Raw genomic sequence first — 16,934 nt, 5'->3', positions numbered from 1 at the left:
AAAAGCTGCACGGGAGATTGAAATGATGGAAGGGATAAAGGGAGGGTGATGGGGATGAAGCCGCGAGAAGGAGCGAAGAGCGGGAGAGCAATGTGCTGTAGCAGCTAGCTCAACACACGACCCTCATCCGGCACGACTGCATCCGAGAAAGTGCACACCATGCACAGAGCGAAATATTTATGCTCCTGTGTGCGTGTGTGTGCGATTCCAAAACACCAAGCAGAGATGTGTAATCGAGTTGTTTATGATCATTACCTTCTTTTTTTTTTCTTCCACGCGAGACTTCAACATGGATCATCGAGGTTTACTTTAGGCTTTTATTTAATATTTTATGCAACATTCCATACCTTTGTATAAGGTATGCAATAAACCTACACACACACACACACACACACACACACACACACACACACACACACACACACACACACACACACACACACACACACACGCACGCACGCCTACAGAATGTGTCAGAAAGGGAGAAGGGCGCGCTAGGGAACAAAATTCGTCGAATTGCAAACACATTCGCGAATACACGCAGAGAGAACGATCGCACCTGTGTATGTATGTGTGCCTGTCGGTATAGCCGAAATTAACGCACGTGCGTGAAGGGAATTTAGCAAACATTTTCATTCCATTGTTTAGCTCATGTTCCCTCTTGGCATGAGGTCATTCCCGATCCTCCCTGTTCCGGACATTCACCAACACAACAGCCACAGAGCGGGGATGAAAAAAGGACGATTTGTGCGGAATTGGCCGTAGAATTGGCCCGTCACGCAAGTAGCACAGTTCGTGCAGAATACATGTTTGAAACTGTTATAATGACGCCGTTTACATTCTGGTTGTTTTTACAAAAAAAATATATATTTGTAGCTAATCCGTTGTGGATCCCAGCAGGACCGGGGTTCAAATCCTATACGGACCGAATCTCCCGTAGTGAGGCCTGACCATCCGTCTACGTGGTCGCAATGAGTCTAGTAAGTCTCCTCTTTGAATGCTTACAGGATACGTTACTTTCTTCTTTCGCAACAAATCCTTGGGAGGGCCCTTGTCGATGTAACATCCGGTCTCACAATGGTCCTCGTCACCAAGACGTCAGATACTTTTCCTTTGCATCAACGTCAACCAGTGTTCTTGAACGCCTGAGATCCGGTTGTCACTTGGAAATAGATCCTCAAAATATTGAGTACACAACAAGGTTGTATCAAGTAGCTCTGTACTATAACGGCTTTATGTGAAAAAGTATTCTAGGGAACCGGTAGCAAGTATCAAGTCTTTATTTTGCAGAGATTCCACTTAAAACACTGTAAAAAGTTGAGATGTTTGGCCCACGCACTCCAAGTCTATTTAAAATACTCTCTGGCGCTCTTTGAGAACGGGTTGGCGCCCCCTGACTTGGAGAATCATGCATCACAATCATCAAGAACAAGATACAAGTCGTGTCGTCCTTCATATCCGAAAATCTAGGCTTGCGGGTAGGAGGAACCCGGAACTTCAATCGATCTTGGAGTTGGTCCTTAGCTGGATATTCAGACTTCCCCGTGTGACGATACCGAAGACCCACCGATGTCCGGAGTCTAGAAATGATTAATTTAAATCAAGAAAATGAGGACACAAGACAGTGTTTTTCTAGCGAACCAGCTCGGAGAAATGTCTGCCATGACGAAGATCAACGAAAAAAGAGTTTTCTCCCCTCCGAAAAACAAAACCTGTCCAATGTCTAATTGACTCAGCTAGCTTAATGAGACATTTCTTTTATTAGCTCGACAGTATTCGCTATCTTACGCAGTGATCGCACGCGGAATGCTTTTTCGGTGGAATTTGCAAACCAATTCCATTCGCTCCATCTCGTCTTAGACGACTTAGTGTAGGTCTGGCTGTTCAAGATGGGAGGAAAAAAAAACTCATCCAACGTTCATCGATAATTACAACCAAAGTGTGGGAAAGGGTATGGAAAGTGAAAGACGGGTGGGAGGGAGGAACGGCGAGACGGAAGAGTTAATACAATGCATCACTCTCGCAATTGAACGGGCGCTCTCCCAAGCAACCAAGGTTAAAGCCTCACTATTTACACTCGTCTCTGTGGGCTGTCGGTTGTGTTGCTAATCTGCATGGCATTGGTATCGCTATAGTTGTGCAGTTGTGCTAAAACACCTCCACAACTCAGCTGCGATGCGGTTGCACTATGAAGCTGTGGCCGAAAGCGATGAGAAGTGGGCATAATAATCAAAATGTCAACTTAGCAAAGTATAGGATCGATCGATGTGCACAAATAGGTGTATGAGGAAGTTTGGTAGCTTTGTCTAGATTTTCGGGCATGTCTTTGCTGTCCCGAATATGATAAACAAGTCTACTTCTGCTACTTCGGCGGTACTTCAACCTGCAAACCTCCGATTCTGAGGCTGATTTTCTTGACTTGATTCGGGTGTATGGTGATACGATTTAATATCCGAAGATGCTGTCGTGTCGTTTGATATCGTTACTGCAGTTTAACAGGGGTACAGAACCTCTTATTTACGGGTTCTTTAACATAACTCATTCTTAGCCGGATCTTCATCAAAGCACCGGCGAATCAAATATCACATATCAGGCCTGTTTATATCCCACAGCTTCTTCGCTTTACGCCCTGCACAGATTCATGCGGCCCATCTAATGGCTGCTGGATAGTCAGCCCTCACTAACGGAGGAACGGCCCTGATGGGAATTCCGAATTTCGAATCGCCCAAAAGTTCATCGCACGCTGCAAGATGTTAGAGAACTTATGCAGATTCTGATGCAGATGTGATTTACGACGCAAACATTTTTTGTTTTTGAACCGAGGGGATACCATCCCCCCAAAACCCCGTCAAATGTCATAACGAAGGCCGACCCTTGATGCAAGCTGTAAATCAATCACAGCTTTTCATAAACCGATCCCCGACGCGTCAGTATGAGTTTTTTAAAAAAATATTTTCGGATCGCAGGATCGCATGTTTACGGGTTTTATGGACTTGCTGTGATGCCCGGTTGAAGACCGTGAGGCACAGTCGCTAAAAAGAAGCCTCCGGTGGATCATAAACGGGGGGATGGCATAAAAATCTTCCTTCGGAAATTGGTGTTTCTACTACTCGAACGAACCTAAATGGAACGATACGAGTGTGTGGTGGCGCGGTGCAGGAAGAAGAGCAGCGTATGTGAAATAGCAAGACAACTTACTTCTGCACCTAAAAACACCCTTCGTCATCCCCCCCCCTCCCCTCTCCCTCGCACAAACTGTATAGCCCTGGGAGGCTGTGTTGTTGTTGGCGCATACGCTTCGCGCTCGTATGTGTTTCGGCGTCGGTTTTGTACATTTGGAGGCACTGGCGCAACCGTGGGAAACCAAAACTTCGCTCGGCCTGACCTCGCGCACAATAATGGGATGCGGGCAAAGGGTGTGCGGCGACGGTGTTGGTGCGGTTTGGGTCGTAAAAGGGGAAGCCGCGCACCGATGGTTAAAGATGGCTCGTTTCTTTTCCTTGTAGCTTTCGTTGTTAAGCCCCTTCTAAAATTGAACGCGCGCGGCTAACGAACGTCCGACGTGTCCGATCCCAAGACTCTCTAAGCATTTGGTGTAGCTCCCTGCTTACCACCCCCCCATTCCTCTCGCTCTTTACCTCTCTTTTTCTCTGTATCTGGATGTGCTGCTGCTGCTGCTGCGGGATGACCTGTGGATGCGTCGTGAGAAGCGGCCGCCTTTTGGTGCAGAGGTGCGCGCGCGCACACACACAAAAAACACATCCCAGAGGGAAGCGGGCGATGATGATGGTGTGTAATTTGCGGCGTGCCTTCACCAAGTCGGCCCTGCATTCATATGCGGGTGGATGAAAGGGAAACCTAAGCCAGTAGTGATTTCGGGCCTGGAATCGGAAATGGTATAGCGAGCCCACACACCCCACGGTCGACGCCACAGGACGGAAGAAAATTGTGCGTGTGTGTGTGTGTGTGCGGGTGCGGAGGATCTTTTGGGTCCGGGATTTTCGGTTTTAATTCGTGTTAACAGTGGCGGTGCCGATGCTTGCACGCGGGTGGTTAGCTTTTCTGCTGGAATATGGCGAACAGAGAGCAGAAAGAGAGAGACAGAGAGAGATTTACACACACACACCCATCACCAAAAAAAAAATCTGGAAAAGGAAACTGCGAGGCACCCATTTGCGAGCATCACTTTTCCTTCCTCGGTCGGCGTGTTTTCATACACATTTTAATCGCTCTATCTTGCGTTTATTATTTTTTTGTTTTTTTTTTTGGGATGATAGGTTTTGTTGCTCTTGTTCGGTTCTTCTGCTCCTCTATCAAACATGTGTATGCGCATCCTTAACACACATGCTAACTAACGCACATCACCTTTTACTTTCTCCGTACCCGACCAGTGCGGCCTCCTAGCCAGCCGCGCCGGCCTCTCCTCATTATCTGTTCTGTTCGTTTTTAATTTCGTTCAGATGTGCTCATGTTGTGCATGGTTTTATGTTGTTGCTTGGGACGCGCTTGGTGCTGGCGTGGGTGGGCGTAAAAGCCGCGTTACCCCCCACGGTAAGGTTTCTTCAAAGCTGTGTTCCACCAATTTTATCCACCGCATGTTTGTTACCCATTAGCAGCGAATGATTTCATTAGGGGAATGCATTATTATCATTTTTTTTACATTTATTTTATTCTCTGAACATTTTAATAACTGCCAATTCAACAGTGAAATTGTTCAAACTGAATTTAAAAAAAAACTTGTCAAAATGACATTACAGCGGAATTTTTTTGAACGTCAAACTAAAGCCATGTGTCAAAATGTAAACAATAGTAATTCTCAAATTTCGGCTAAAGGGTAATAAAGGCCTACAAGTTGTACGGGATTCATATCATGCAAGCTTGGGTGAATCACGGTAGATTGTGACCATTATGCGTAGGACATAAAAATATTATTTAAATAAAACATTATTAAAATGAGGAAAATTATTTGAAATTATTGTTTGGTGTCGCAAAAGCTAGCTTTTGTATAAGATTAATTTATACAAAAGTTTTACTTACTTATTTAATCATTTAAAGGAGCCTGTTCTTACTGTAATTGAAAAACTCTATACTGAGCCATATTTTTAATTATTTCAATATGTCCTACTCAGCCATGTTCACAAACAACAGTGGAGCTTGCATGTGAGTGCATTGCGTGCAACTTGTGGGCCTATATTACTATTTAGGATGTACCTGACACTAGGTACATCCTGTCAAGATGACATCACGATAATGATTCGAAATTGCTTGGGACTGCAGTTAAGGGTTGAAGCTGAAGTGGTACGGGTGGGAGTGGTGCCATATAGGGTCAAGAATACCTTCTGGATCAACACATCTTCTTCGCTTTACGAGCTGCACAGATCATGCCGATCATTTGACGCAGTTTTGTATAGTCAGTCCTCATTCCGGAGGAACGGTCCTGATGCGAATTAATCCGAACCGGCACCGTACAACCACCCGATATAAAACCGAAATTTTTAAAACGCATTTTTTTTTGCGAAGAATTCCCCCCAAAAGTTCATCGTACGATGCAGGATATTAAAGAACTTATGCAGAAGAGATTTACGACGCAAAAATAAAGTTTTTGAACAGAGAATATCCCGCTCCAATCAAATGACATAACGAAGTCGATCGTTTATGCGAGCTGTAAATCAATCACTGATCAATAAACCGACGCGTCAGTATGGCATCTTGGCAAAATGACATCATGATAGTGATTCGACATTTGTTGCGACTGCCAGCTTGAAAGATTGCAGCTGATGTGGTACCAGTTCGGGAATAGAATCCTTGGTCTGGATCGGCTTCTTGTACGTAGGAAGACCAGTTTTTTTTTTGGTATCGATACTCTAAAACCATTCTGTCAAAATATGACATAATGGAAGTAATTTTAAATTTGTTGGAACTGATTGAAGCTGATATGGTCGAGGGTTGTAGTGGTGCCAGAATTCACACACCTTCAGACACCGCTCAAAGTGGTAGAGCCAAAGAAGGATAGTATGCAGAAGATATCTGTCAAATTTTTTTTTTTGGAGCTGACACTAAAGACAATATGGCATTGTGTTCAAAATGGCATGACAGTAAACTGAAATTTTTTGGAGCTCAAAGCAAAAGACATCTGTCAAAATGACATAGGTAGTAAATTGTTGACATCTGTCAAAATAAAACATTATTATGGGAAGCAAATTTTGACATTTATGATGAAAGTTAAGCTGTCACATCGTGTCAAAAGTTCGAAACCTAAATAGAGCGTTTTGAAACATAGCAACTGTGTCACCACTGATTGATCATGTAACCAAACCACACCGAGCATTTCTTCGCTCGCTTCGCTACCACGCGAAGTTTCTCAGCTTCTTCATCCCCTCAGCCCGTCGCGAACCGGTGTGGTCTAAATATGGCCTCGGAATATAGAAAATATTGTTAATTGCATTGTTCCCAAGTGTGCAAGCGGGCGCCCACTCCCACCCCCTCCGGCGAGCGTATGTTTCGATCCCTGTCTCGCATTCTCTCTCACACACACACACACACATAGGTCTGGATTAAGCCATAGTACTGCAGGAAGTTTTTACGCCAAAACAACACCTCCTCACTTCCCATTCTCTCTTTCACTCTCCACAACCGCCACCCGCCTACCTTCCAATCCAATTCTCGCCCGCGTTACTGTGATGCGCTATTTGCGCCGGCATAAGTTGTTTAAACTTATCGGCCCCCGCTAGTTAGCGTAATTAGGTTGATTGTGATCGATTTGGTGGTGGCATTCCCTTGTTTCGCTCTGCCTCCGGCTTTTGCTGTGGGTGCTGAGCATTTTCAAACCACTCCATACTTCCCCCCAACCCCCTTAGCACAACTCCCAGCTATGCTTTCATCTGCCAACATCTTTCTCCTCTCTCTCTCTCGCTGTGAGTAGATGTTCCAGGTTTGCCCAAAAAATTGCCAGATAATATCTTCCCCCCCCCCCCCCCGTCCCCCTCCCCCTCCAACAACAACATCAACAATAGTGCAACATCCAAAGCCCTCCCAACGTTGGAAAAGGAGTTTATTCACTTGGCTTTTTGTTGTTGTTGTTGTCTGTCGTTCCCAAGCGATCATCCTACTGTTGGAGGAGGTTGAAATGGGGTTGAACGAGAAAAAAACAGGACGGGGGGGGGGGGGGGAGGGGGGGGTCAAAAGAGACTGGAACAAAAGCTATAAGCTCACAAGCCGGGCCCGCAAGCAACGCAGAAGAAGCGAAAGGAGGAAGTTTTTGAATCGCCGCACGGCGCTTCCACCAACCCCCCCCCCCCCGCCCCCTTTGCGATCACTCCAGGGCAAGAGTTTTGAAGCGCGACGCGGTTTTGTGTGTTGATTTGCTGCTTTGGCGTTAAGCTTTTTTAGCCGTAAAAAGTTTCATTTGGTGGTGGTGGGGAGGTCTCGTTCTCGCTTGAACTGAAGACTCGCAACGCATAACTCCCTCGCTTGGCACATCAGCAGTACACAACACTCGTCGGGGGCTTTTCATCCCGTTCGGAACCTTCGTTTTTGTCCCCAATTCTCCCAACCAGTCATAGAACGACCCCCTTTCGCCGGTGTGGTGTATCCCCCCCCCCCATGACTACCACCCCAAATCACCTCCGAAAATTTGTACCAAAGCAACGTTCATCTCTCTACGCGGCGTTCGGGGTTCTTTAGTTTTGTTTTATGCGTTTTTATTCTCTTCGTCGCTCTTCCCCACTTCGAGCATCATTCCTTCCCGCCGGTTCGGGCCTGTTTGGCCCTCCACCTTTCAACCCCTGCTGCTAGCATTCATTTCGGCTTTCCCGGGGCCGGTTTTCTGGTTCGAATTCGGGTCTCACGTTCTGTGCGCGCTTTGATCTTCTTTCTTTCATTTTAAAATCATTTTCTTTCGGCTCCTTCTTGGTTGTTGCTATTCCTCGGTTGCGTTACACCTTAACGTGCTCTTTGCTGTCTTTGCCTTTGTTCCTTTTCGGTTCGTTATTTTCATTCCACTGTGCTTTTTTGTCTCTCTTTCTTTTCCTCTCTTTCTCTCTCTCTCTATCTTGTGTGTGTGTTTCCATGCGCATACACAACTATGTAACTGCTTCCAAAAAAAAAAAAAGCCGACGTCCGACCCGGGGACCACCCCAGAGGAGGCAAATATTATAGCCCCGAGAGAGCATTATAAGCGGGACGACGAGCGAAAGAGGGAAGCACAAAACGGAGCATATCCCGGTGTTGGGGGAAGCAAAAAAAAAGTACAGTAAAGTGATCGGACCGATCCTTCACAGGAAGAAGGAACTTGGGAACGGAACAGCAAGCAAGCAAGCAGAGGACGGAAGAAGAAGGTGGAACCCATGCCGGGTAGGTACGGTGGGATGCATGAGAGCAGGTTCCGTAGCAACGTAGAAGGGACAGCAGCCGCTTCATCACACGCTCTCTGTGTGTGTGTGTGAGTGTGTGTGTGTGAGTGTGGAAGGTTGATTTAAAGGCATGTGCAGCTCCTGACAACAACCAAAAAAGGAAGAAAGGAACCCACTGAGTTGTGGTGCAGGGAAATGAAGAAGCTGACGGGTGAAACGAGACGAGAGAACAACAACCCCCAAGACTCCTCACACCTGTATGTGTGTGTGTGTGTGGAGGAGGGGGGGAGTTTGCAAATACTGCGTCTTTTTTTTTTTTGGTGGATGCGTGGGAGAGAAAGGCACGAAAAAGGGGGCACAAACACACGGAGCCACTGTGTATGTGTGTGTGTGTGTAAATCGGCAAGAAAAGAGACGCTTAAGGTAGGCATCTTTGAAACACGTAAGAGGGTGTGATAGAGGGAGCAACACAAAAAAAAGGCTCGCTCTCGCTCGCTGGAAGGAAGGAAGAAAGAAAACCCCTAGCTTGGCAGGGTGGCAGTCAGGCAACCTCACGTACTCTGCCGACCCGAGCGGTGGGGGGGGGAGGTGTCTACCGAAAGCTTCCAGGGACCTCCGACGTGCCGAGTGTTGCGAGAGAGAGAGAGAGGTACGATGAGTTTATAAAGTTTTGGACAGGGGCAGAGGGGTAAAGACGGAGTGAAAGCAACAGACGGTCGTGACGGGAGGGGAGAGGGGGAGGGGGGTCCGAATTCGCTAAGGTGAAAAATAGAAGGAGCCGCACACTACCCTCGAGAGAGAGAGAGAGAGAGAGAGAGAGAGAGAGAGAGAGAGAGAGAGAGAGCGCAGTTTAAGACGAAACGGAAAAAGGCTTGTTGGTGGCCAAGTGAAGGTTTTTTTTTTCTTTTCTCGTACCTTACAAGATTACGATCGTCAACCATTGGTGGGAAGAGTGTTCGCGGGTGCGGGCGTGTCATCATCGGCAAGGAAACACGGAACGGCGCAAGCTTTTTCGGCCAGCCAAGTTTGGCAAAAGGCTCCGCAAACCCGTCGTGCTTTTAAACGGGGGTTAGTTTTTGCCCCCCCCCCCCCCCCGTAGAGCGTGTCCGTGTGTGTGCGCGCGAGCGCGGTGACAGTTGTGTGAAGCCGCTTCTGTAAACGGAAGACTTGTCCGACACCGCAAGCGACGAACCTTCAACCAACGAACCCTGAGAGTAGTGCTTGTGTTTGTGTGTGTGTGTGCGCGCCAAAACGGAAACGGGAGTCATCCTCCTTTCCCACCTGCCCCCCCCCCCGCCCCCCTTCCCCCTTTGACGAAGGTGGTGGTGAAGCGAGAGAGAGAGAGAGCAACAGAAACGGAAGAAGGAAGAAAACAAGGGTTAAAAAGTTTTTGTTTTTCTTACGGGGGTTGTTGTTGTGTGAAGCAAACGGAACTGGAAAGTAGCAACAAGCGGGAGCGCGCGCGAGCGAGAGAGCCTGCACCCGCTCTGTTTGACCTCTCCGCCCAACACACGCGCATACAGCCGCCGATTTTGCCGTTTTGGGCTTTGGTTGTTGTGTTGTTGTGTGTGGCTCTTTCCCTCTGGAATCGTCTAGCGGGGTTTTGCGTTCTCACGGTCCGAATATGCAGCCGCGGCCGGAGCGTGAGTCACTCATCGTTCTGGCCGTGATGGAAGCAGCATCAACCACCATCGCAGTGACAGTGCGTCAAGCGTACGAAAAGACATAAATCGCTACAGTTTCTTAGCGTGCGTGTGCGTGTGTGTGTGTGTGTGCGTAGGTGCATCCAAACCAAGAGTTGTGGTGAAAAAAAAAACGATTTGGACAATAATGCGCTGTACGCAGATATTTGCATTCTGCACCCTTAGTTAGTGGAGGACATTTGGCGTACATACATTGTTTTAGAGGCAAGCAGTGCGCCTTATACTTTCGCGAACAAGCAAAATAATTAAAAAAGAAAAACCTCTCCCCCCATCCCCACTTCACATCTTCAGCACAGGGCAGCAAAGCGACCGCCAGCGAAAGACCCCGGGTGCAAAAACGGAACCGGAGAACGAAAGCCAATCACTGAAAAAACAAGATGAAAATACACCACCATCGGGTACGGTTTACGAGCAGCGTTTTGTACGATCATAACTACCATTATTGCCACCACCAACACCACGAGACGACGGAGCAACGGCGCAACAGCGGAGAGCAGCAGCAGCAGCAGCATCGCTGGACGCAGGGACAACGCCGTAACGGTGCGATCGGTTGCAGAACCGGTCCGCTGTACGTTGCATCGGGGATTGCAGCAGCAGTCTGGCATCACCACCACCAACGCCATCGCTACACCCCCGGCCCCATGGCAGTGGCAGCTGTCAGTTGCGAAACGTTCCGTCCATAAAAAAAAAACGGGCTTTTATTAACCGTCCGAAAGGCGCAGACAGAACGAAGCAGCTTTTGCGAAGGGCGGTTTCGGGTTCTACCGGGATACCACCCTCCCTCCACGGGGGGAGCAACAGCCCTTCTTCGGTTTGTGTGTGAGTTGTTCTGTGAGGTGTGATTACAATAAGTAACGAAAAAAAGTGACACTTAAAAGTTAGTTGCAAAAAAAAAAAAAAATATTGCAGGAAACAGACTGTTGTTTCCAATACACTCGCATTCCCAAAAAAAAAAAAAATTGTTATCAAATTTTCGGGTGCAGGAATTTCGCGGATTCTAATTTTGTTGTTGTGTTGTGTCCGGCAAAGTGAAAAAGTGTGCGTGCGCGTTGAGGCATTTAATTCCCAGCAAAACGCATCCCTGTCGCCAATCATTTGTGTGCGTTTGTGTGTGTGTGTGTTCAGAATAATCCATCTCGTGTGTGTGTGTGTGTGTGTGTGTGCGCGCGCGCACCCGCGTCATTTTGTGCGCGTAAACGGCGAAAGAAAAGGGAGGGTGGTGGCGCAAGTGTGTGCGTGTGTGCGCTTTGTGCGCCAGGTGGTGTGACGCGGGATACGACGGCAGAGAACGGGCGCCCAACACACATCATCCTACCGGATCCGGTTTTGCTCCCGGAACACGCGCATTCGCCCACTGCGTGTCCTGTTGCGTGTGTGCGCGCGTCTGTGTGGTGTGTTTTTGTGGTGCGTTCTACCCATCCAGGTGCCTTGTTGCATCCATTCAACCTCATTCAATCAAATACTGCAGAGGCAGCAGCATCGGATCGTCCGAAGCTTTGTGCATTTATCCCTTTGAGCCAGCGGTGCCGGTAAGGGCGAAAAAGGACACTTTTACAAAGAGATCGTACATCGCGTGTGCCACTGTGTGCCTTGTGTTGTGTGCGTAGGTGAACATCTTCCTGTGATCATCATCCTTCCCTCCCCCCCACAATTTGCTCGATCAACCAATATATCAATCGGTCAAATAGTTCTGCTGCGCTTCATCGATCAACAGGTGTGGCGCGTGTGTGTCGCCTTTGTGCTGTTGTGTTAGAGGAGTGCGCAACATCAACACCAACCACCAACTAACTACCTACATCGATCAGCAACTCGTCGGTTTTCCTTTTTTTTTTGAAGGTAAGATGAGGCCTATAGTTACACATCAAACTTCATTAAAATCCCATCAGGACTCCGTAGTAAGGACTTGTGGCTATTCAATTACTTGATATCCATTACTAAGGTACTAAGTCTAGCAGGACAACCCATGCAACTCATGGACAGAATCCTATTGGGATTAGATCCTGCTTTAGTTAGACATCAGATGTGAGGTATGATTGTGAGCATAATCCCCGGAACATTGGTAGTTTAAGGACGATTAAGCTCACACTCGGGAGGGAACAGTGGGCATCAGGACCTCATCAGGACTCTGCAGTGAGGAACTGTGGCTATTCAATTACGTAATATCCTGTACTTAGGTACTAAGTCTAGCAGTGTTGGACGATTTGGAGATGCAACCCTTGGACAGAATCCTATCGGATTAGATCCTACTTTAGTTTAGTAGACATCTGATAACAGTTGTGAGGAGTTTAGGAATGATTAAGCTCACACTCGGAAGGCAAGAGTGGACAAGATGTTAATACATCAGGTGAAAATCGTTGCCAGTTTTCATCATGGAGAGAGGGACCCTAAATTAAATCTCATCAGGACTCCGTAGTGAGGACTTGTGGCTTTTCAATTACGTGGTATCTAGTATTAATTAGCTGTGTTGCTATATTCAAAGATTCAATCATTTGACAGAATTGGACCCTTTGCGGATTGGATCCTACTTTAGTTAGACATTAGACGACAGTTGTCAGCATTGGTAGTTTGGGAACGGTTAAGCTCAAACTCGAGAGACAATTGTATGTGTGATGTTAATCTCTCTTTCTCTCTCTCTCTCTGCTTGGCTTAACGACCTTCTAGGTCACACCGGCTATCGAATGAGTTACTAGACTCGCAGATATCACTTAGTTGGATCCGGATTGGATTTGAACTCCGTGTCTACTGTTGTCGAGCCGCCCCTGTTCACACATCAGGCGAAAAGTCGGTGCTAGACTACATCATGAAGAAGTTCCCATCAGGTTAGATCCCATCAGGACTCTGTAGTGAGGACTTATGGCCACTGAACTGCTAGGTATCAATATGTCTAGCAGTGTTGGTAGATTCTTGTCAGATTGGATCAAAATTGTCAGGCTCAACTCGATTACAATTCGAGTAAGACTCAAAAAATTAGAACTGGGTTGGAACTTTGCTGACTCATTATCATCATCGAAGTTTCTTCTTCTTCATTTTGTTGGCCTGCTCAGGATTGAGCACTCGGACTCGGTCTAAGGGCTGCATCCGATCTCCGACAGGTTTCGACTCCACTTGATCCAGCCAATGAGCTTGCTATGCTCCTCTACTCCTCGTGAATAACGAGCACCTTCTTGGAGGGGAGAGCTGAGTCCTCATCATGTGCCCCAGCCAACGTATCCTTCCGGCTTTGAATAGCTGGATTCCATGAGTTTGTGGAGTCCTTAGTAGGCACGATTCCCCTGTACAATGCACCTTCGGATTTCGCTGGTTGTGTTGTTGTCCGAAGCTACGATCGTACCAAGGTAGCAGAACTCCTCTACCTTCTCGAGATCAACAGGTAGCATCCGGCAAGCAGGTGTTATGTCTTGTTCGCATTGATCCTCAATCCAATTCTATTGGCCTCGCGTTGTCCGTCCGATGATGTCGATGTCATCCGCGAAGCCAAGAAATTGAAGAGATCGGGTGAAAATCGTGCCCCGGAAGTCGATGAAAATGTCAAGTAAAGGGATTCAATATTCCCCACACTAAATTTTTGTGTGATTTGCCTCCGATAAGATGGATCGAGAATCGCCCAAAAAGGGTTAGACGATAAAGATTCTACGTCATTTTGAATTCTCATCATCAAGCACATCATCTTCAGCAGAGCAGATCCCTATAATTCGGTACCTTGGACTTGGTATCCTTTGCAAAAATCTATATTAATCACCTCGGCAAGATTTTCTTGTCTAGTCGAGTAACTTCGATTTTTGATTTATCCCCAAAAGCATTGTCAGATTTACTGCTGGAACTTGGCGCGACAGTCTCGCGAATTAGATTGGATAGCTGGCGCCCCACTATCATTAAAACGACTGCACCAAAAGGGCATTAAAGTTTTATTCTTGCAGTTTTCCTGAGGGGAACATAAACAAGCTGGCAATTCTTCTTCTTCGTAGACCGACACATCGTCCGCATGGTACATGTAATTGCGCAAAATACGTCCAACGATTTTATGCTTTAGTTGAATTTGGCAAGGATTCGCTGGTTTCTTAATGTCCAGACCGATGTCGTCGATGATATCCAGCAGCTGCGCGAAAAAGGAGGGAAGCCTTGAAAGACATTAAAAAACAAAATTATAGCAAAAGTTTGGGTCGAAGCAATTTTTAACGTACTTTCCAAGACATTAAAACAAAAGCGTTCATATCTTTTAGCCGAGATAATGACAATCTGCGAGACCCCTAGCCCAAACCCCGGGCGCGTTGTTTTAATTAGAAGGACGTTCGGCTTTTAAACAGCAACAACTTCGTGATTAACTTAACTGTGTTTTTTTATTTTTCGGGTTTTTTGAATAATAATAAATCGAACACGGTGTTTGCAAAGCAACTGAAAACACACACCCATTTTCTTTTTCGCCCACCGTCCCAGCATGTTCAAATGCCGGTGTGTGCCGGCTTCCGGGGGTCAGATCGAGTTTTATTGCACCTTTGGCGCAGGAATATGCGCCGTTGCGCCGCGAAACCGTTGATTGCAAATCGTTAAACTTTTCCCGAAACGCACTCGGGCCCGGGAGAATAATTGCAAATCGGACTGCGCAGAATGCGCGCACGCGCGGTGTTCGAAGAATGACCATTTTTATGATGCGCTCCGGTAGAATATTACTTTCCAAAGATTTACGACTCATAAGGGGGGGGGGGGGGGGGGGTTCAAGGGAAGGAGGGGTTTTTGGCTTTGCCACACAATGGACAACAGTGCAGTGCAGTGTACTGTTCTGACCCGAACATTGAACCACCAACGCTCTGGAAGAAGGAGGAAGGGGGGGGGGGGGGGGGTAGTTATGCCCTCAACCCTCCTTTTCCTTTCGCTCCGGAGATGGATAGTATTAATTTAATTTTTACAACGTCTGTGCAACATCAACCACCGCCGTTCCCAAAGCGGATTTATGATGGTGTTGAGCTAAGGGTAACAGAATTGGATGCTTTCCAGCCGACATCTGTAAGGGATTTTGAACGGTTACGAGCCACAGAGGACAGACAGCAGATAAAGCAGACCAGGCAAATTAAACTCATCGCGCTATGATAATTTTTACTGAGCCCAGCGTTACAAGCAAAAGCGAGCGGGAGAAGTAAAAATTGCGAAACATCTCATTATATGCGTGGTCCACAAAGGTGCTAAAGTTTTAACAATAATTACTGCGCTGTGTGGAGGGCTGAATGGCAAAAAATTATTGCACAAAACCGTTTTGCGAGTTTGGGTGTGCAGTCGAATGCACTTTCTGTACGTGCGCGCCAAAGCTAAAGCTGCGCAAAGTTCACCAACTGCATTCCTTCTGCGGGGGCTCCCTGCTCAAAATGCCAAAAAAGCCATAAAAACGGAAGACCCCTGCCACCAGGGAGAGAGAGAGAGAGAGATCCGGCAATTCAAGCGGATCAAATCCTTTGAGTCAGCGTCATTCGTCTCGTAGCGCACCAATCCTTTGTGCCATTTTAATGTACTTGAAATCCATATTTTTACTGTTGGCGATAAAATTCTTGCACCCAACCTTTAAGCGCACGATAAATCTTCCCATTTATTGGACACGATTTTATTGGATTTAATTTTAAATCTTTCAAATGCATAAAACTTACCCAAGAAAGCAAGATCCTGCAGCAAGATTTGTTGTGTGTGGCGCAATTGTGCAATAAAAATTGAGTGTGTGTGTGTGTGTGTGTGTGTGTGTGTGTGTGTGTGTGTGTGTGTGTGTGTGTGTGTGTGTGTGTGTGTGTGTGTGTGTGTGTGTGTGTGTGTGTGTGTGTGTGTGTGTGTGTTCCCGGGTCATGTGCAGGAGGATTTGCATACCCACGGCGCCAATTAGAATTCTCCATTTAGCCGATTAGCTTCCGCCATAAAATCCACCCCACACACGTGTGTGTTGGCCTGGTATGAAATTCAATTCCGTCAGCTAATACTTCCCCCCCCCTTTTTCCTTTCTTCCAGGTATCGCGACGCATTGGAACTTTCAACCTCCTAGCCACGTCGGACGGACGGTGTGAGAAGCAGCAGAGAGATAGAGGGAGAGCTTGAGAGGAGGAAAGAGGAGGGACCGGTCTCCCGTGCATGATACATCCGCGGCACCAACACACTTGGGAGCAATGAAATCAAGTGCAGTAAAATTTTGTGCTATACTACTAATAATGCTGTCATCAGTTGTGGTTCACACAGGTAAGTGTCAAATGCGCGTGCGGCGCACGTTGTGCGCTATTCGATTGCTAATTACAGGGTTTTCTCAGTAGAACCAGAAAAGTGCAAGGCATTTCTAGACAACGCTCAAAATAAACTGGACAGCGGGTAGGTTGAACTGGACAAACGCTAGATTGAAATGGGCAATCGTCAAGTAGCACTGGAATGTCATATTTGAAATGGTTGATGAAACGGTTTAATGCGTTGCGGAAACGCTTGGCAAATATTTGAAAAATAACCGTTGAAATACACATTTTTTTGTAATTTACATGCATAACATGCATTCAACAATAACATTAATTTGACTTACTTTGACGTACTTTGACATGTACTGTTTATGTTTCAAAGGTCTGATTTAATATATCTGATTCTGTAAAATATCCAAGACAACAGCTACAACAACTCGATTCAGTGATTATGAACAGAAACGTCTTCTGTCATCTTCAAAAGATAACATTTTCAACAGGTGTTGCAAATGTTTTATTTCTACCTCACATTTTAAAAGAAAACCATGCATTCTGTTTGTATTCGTACGTTTGGGAATTATTTAGAGTTGGAAATTGAAAAAACGTGTATTTTAGCACTTATTTTTTTTAGGTTTTACAATTTGCCAAGCGTTTCCGAAACGCTTCAAACTGTTTCAAATATGACTGTC

General features: G+C 46.5%; 4 protein-coding genes across 6 annotated transcripts in view; 1 reads left to right on the top strand and 3 right to left on the bottom strand.

The window, feature by feature from the left end:
* LOC126561545 (probable 60S ribosomal protein L37-A) overlaps positions 1-16,934 on the bottom strand; it is a 450,882-nt gene that overhangs the window by 124,260 nt on the left and 309,688 nt on the right. The window lies entirely within an intron of this gene.
* Positions 1-16,934, bottom strand: part of LOC126558141 (aminoacylase-1A-like) — a 220,867-nt gene that overhangs the window by 14,328 nt on the left and 189,605 nt on the right. The gene's annotated exons all lie outside the window — the stretch shown is intronic.
* The window catches only part of LOC126561695 (cecropin-B), a 328,190-nt gene that overhangs the window by 234,365 nt on the left and 76,891 nt on the right, over positions 1-16,934 (bottom strand). The window lies entirely within an intron of this gene.
* LOC126560212 (protein gurken-like) overlaps positions 1-16,934 on the top strand; it is a 473,091-nt gene that overhangs the window by 450,736 nt on the left and 5,421 nt on the right. For both annotated transcript variants that reach the window (XM_050216300.1, XM_050216298.1), the window contains exon 2: positions 16,137-16,261. In XM_050216300.1, the coding sequence (XP_050072257.1) occupies positions 16,192-16,261 (70 nt within the window). In that variant the 5' untranslated portion in view covers positions 16,137-16,191. The remainder of the gene's footprint in view (positions 1-16,136; positions 16,262-16,934) is intronic.

The sequence above is a fragment of the Anopheles maculipalpis genome, chromosome X (genome assembly GCF_943734695.1).
Source record: "Anopheles maculipalpis chromosome X, idAnoMacuDA_375_x, whole genome shotgun sequence".
Classification (NCBI taxonomy): Eukaryota; Metazoa; Arthropoda; class Insecta; order Diptera; family Culicidae; genus Anopheles; species Anopheles maculipalpis.
Note: the sequence above shows the minus strand (reverse complement) of the source record. Positions and strands in the feature narration are given on the sequence as shown.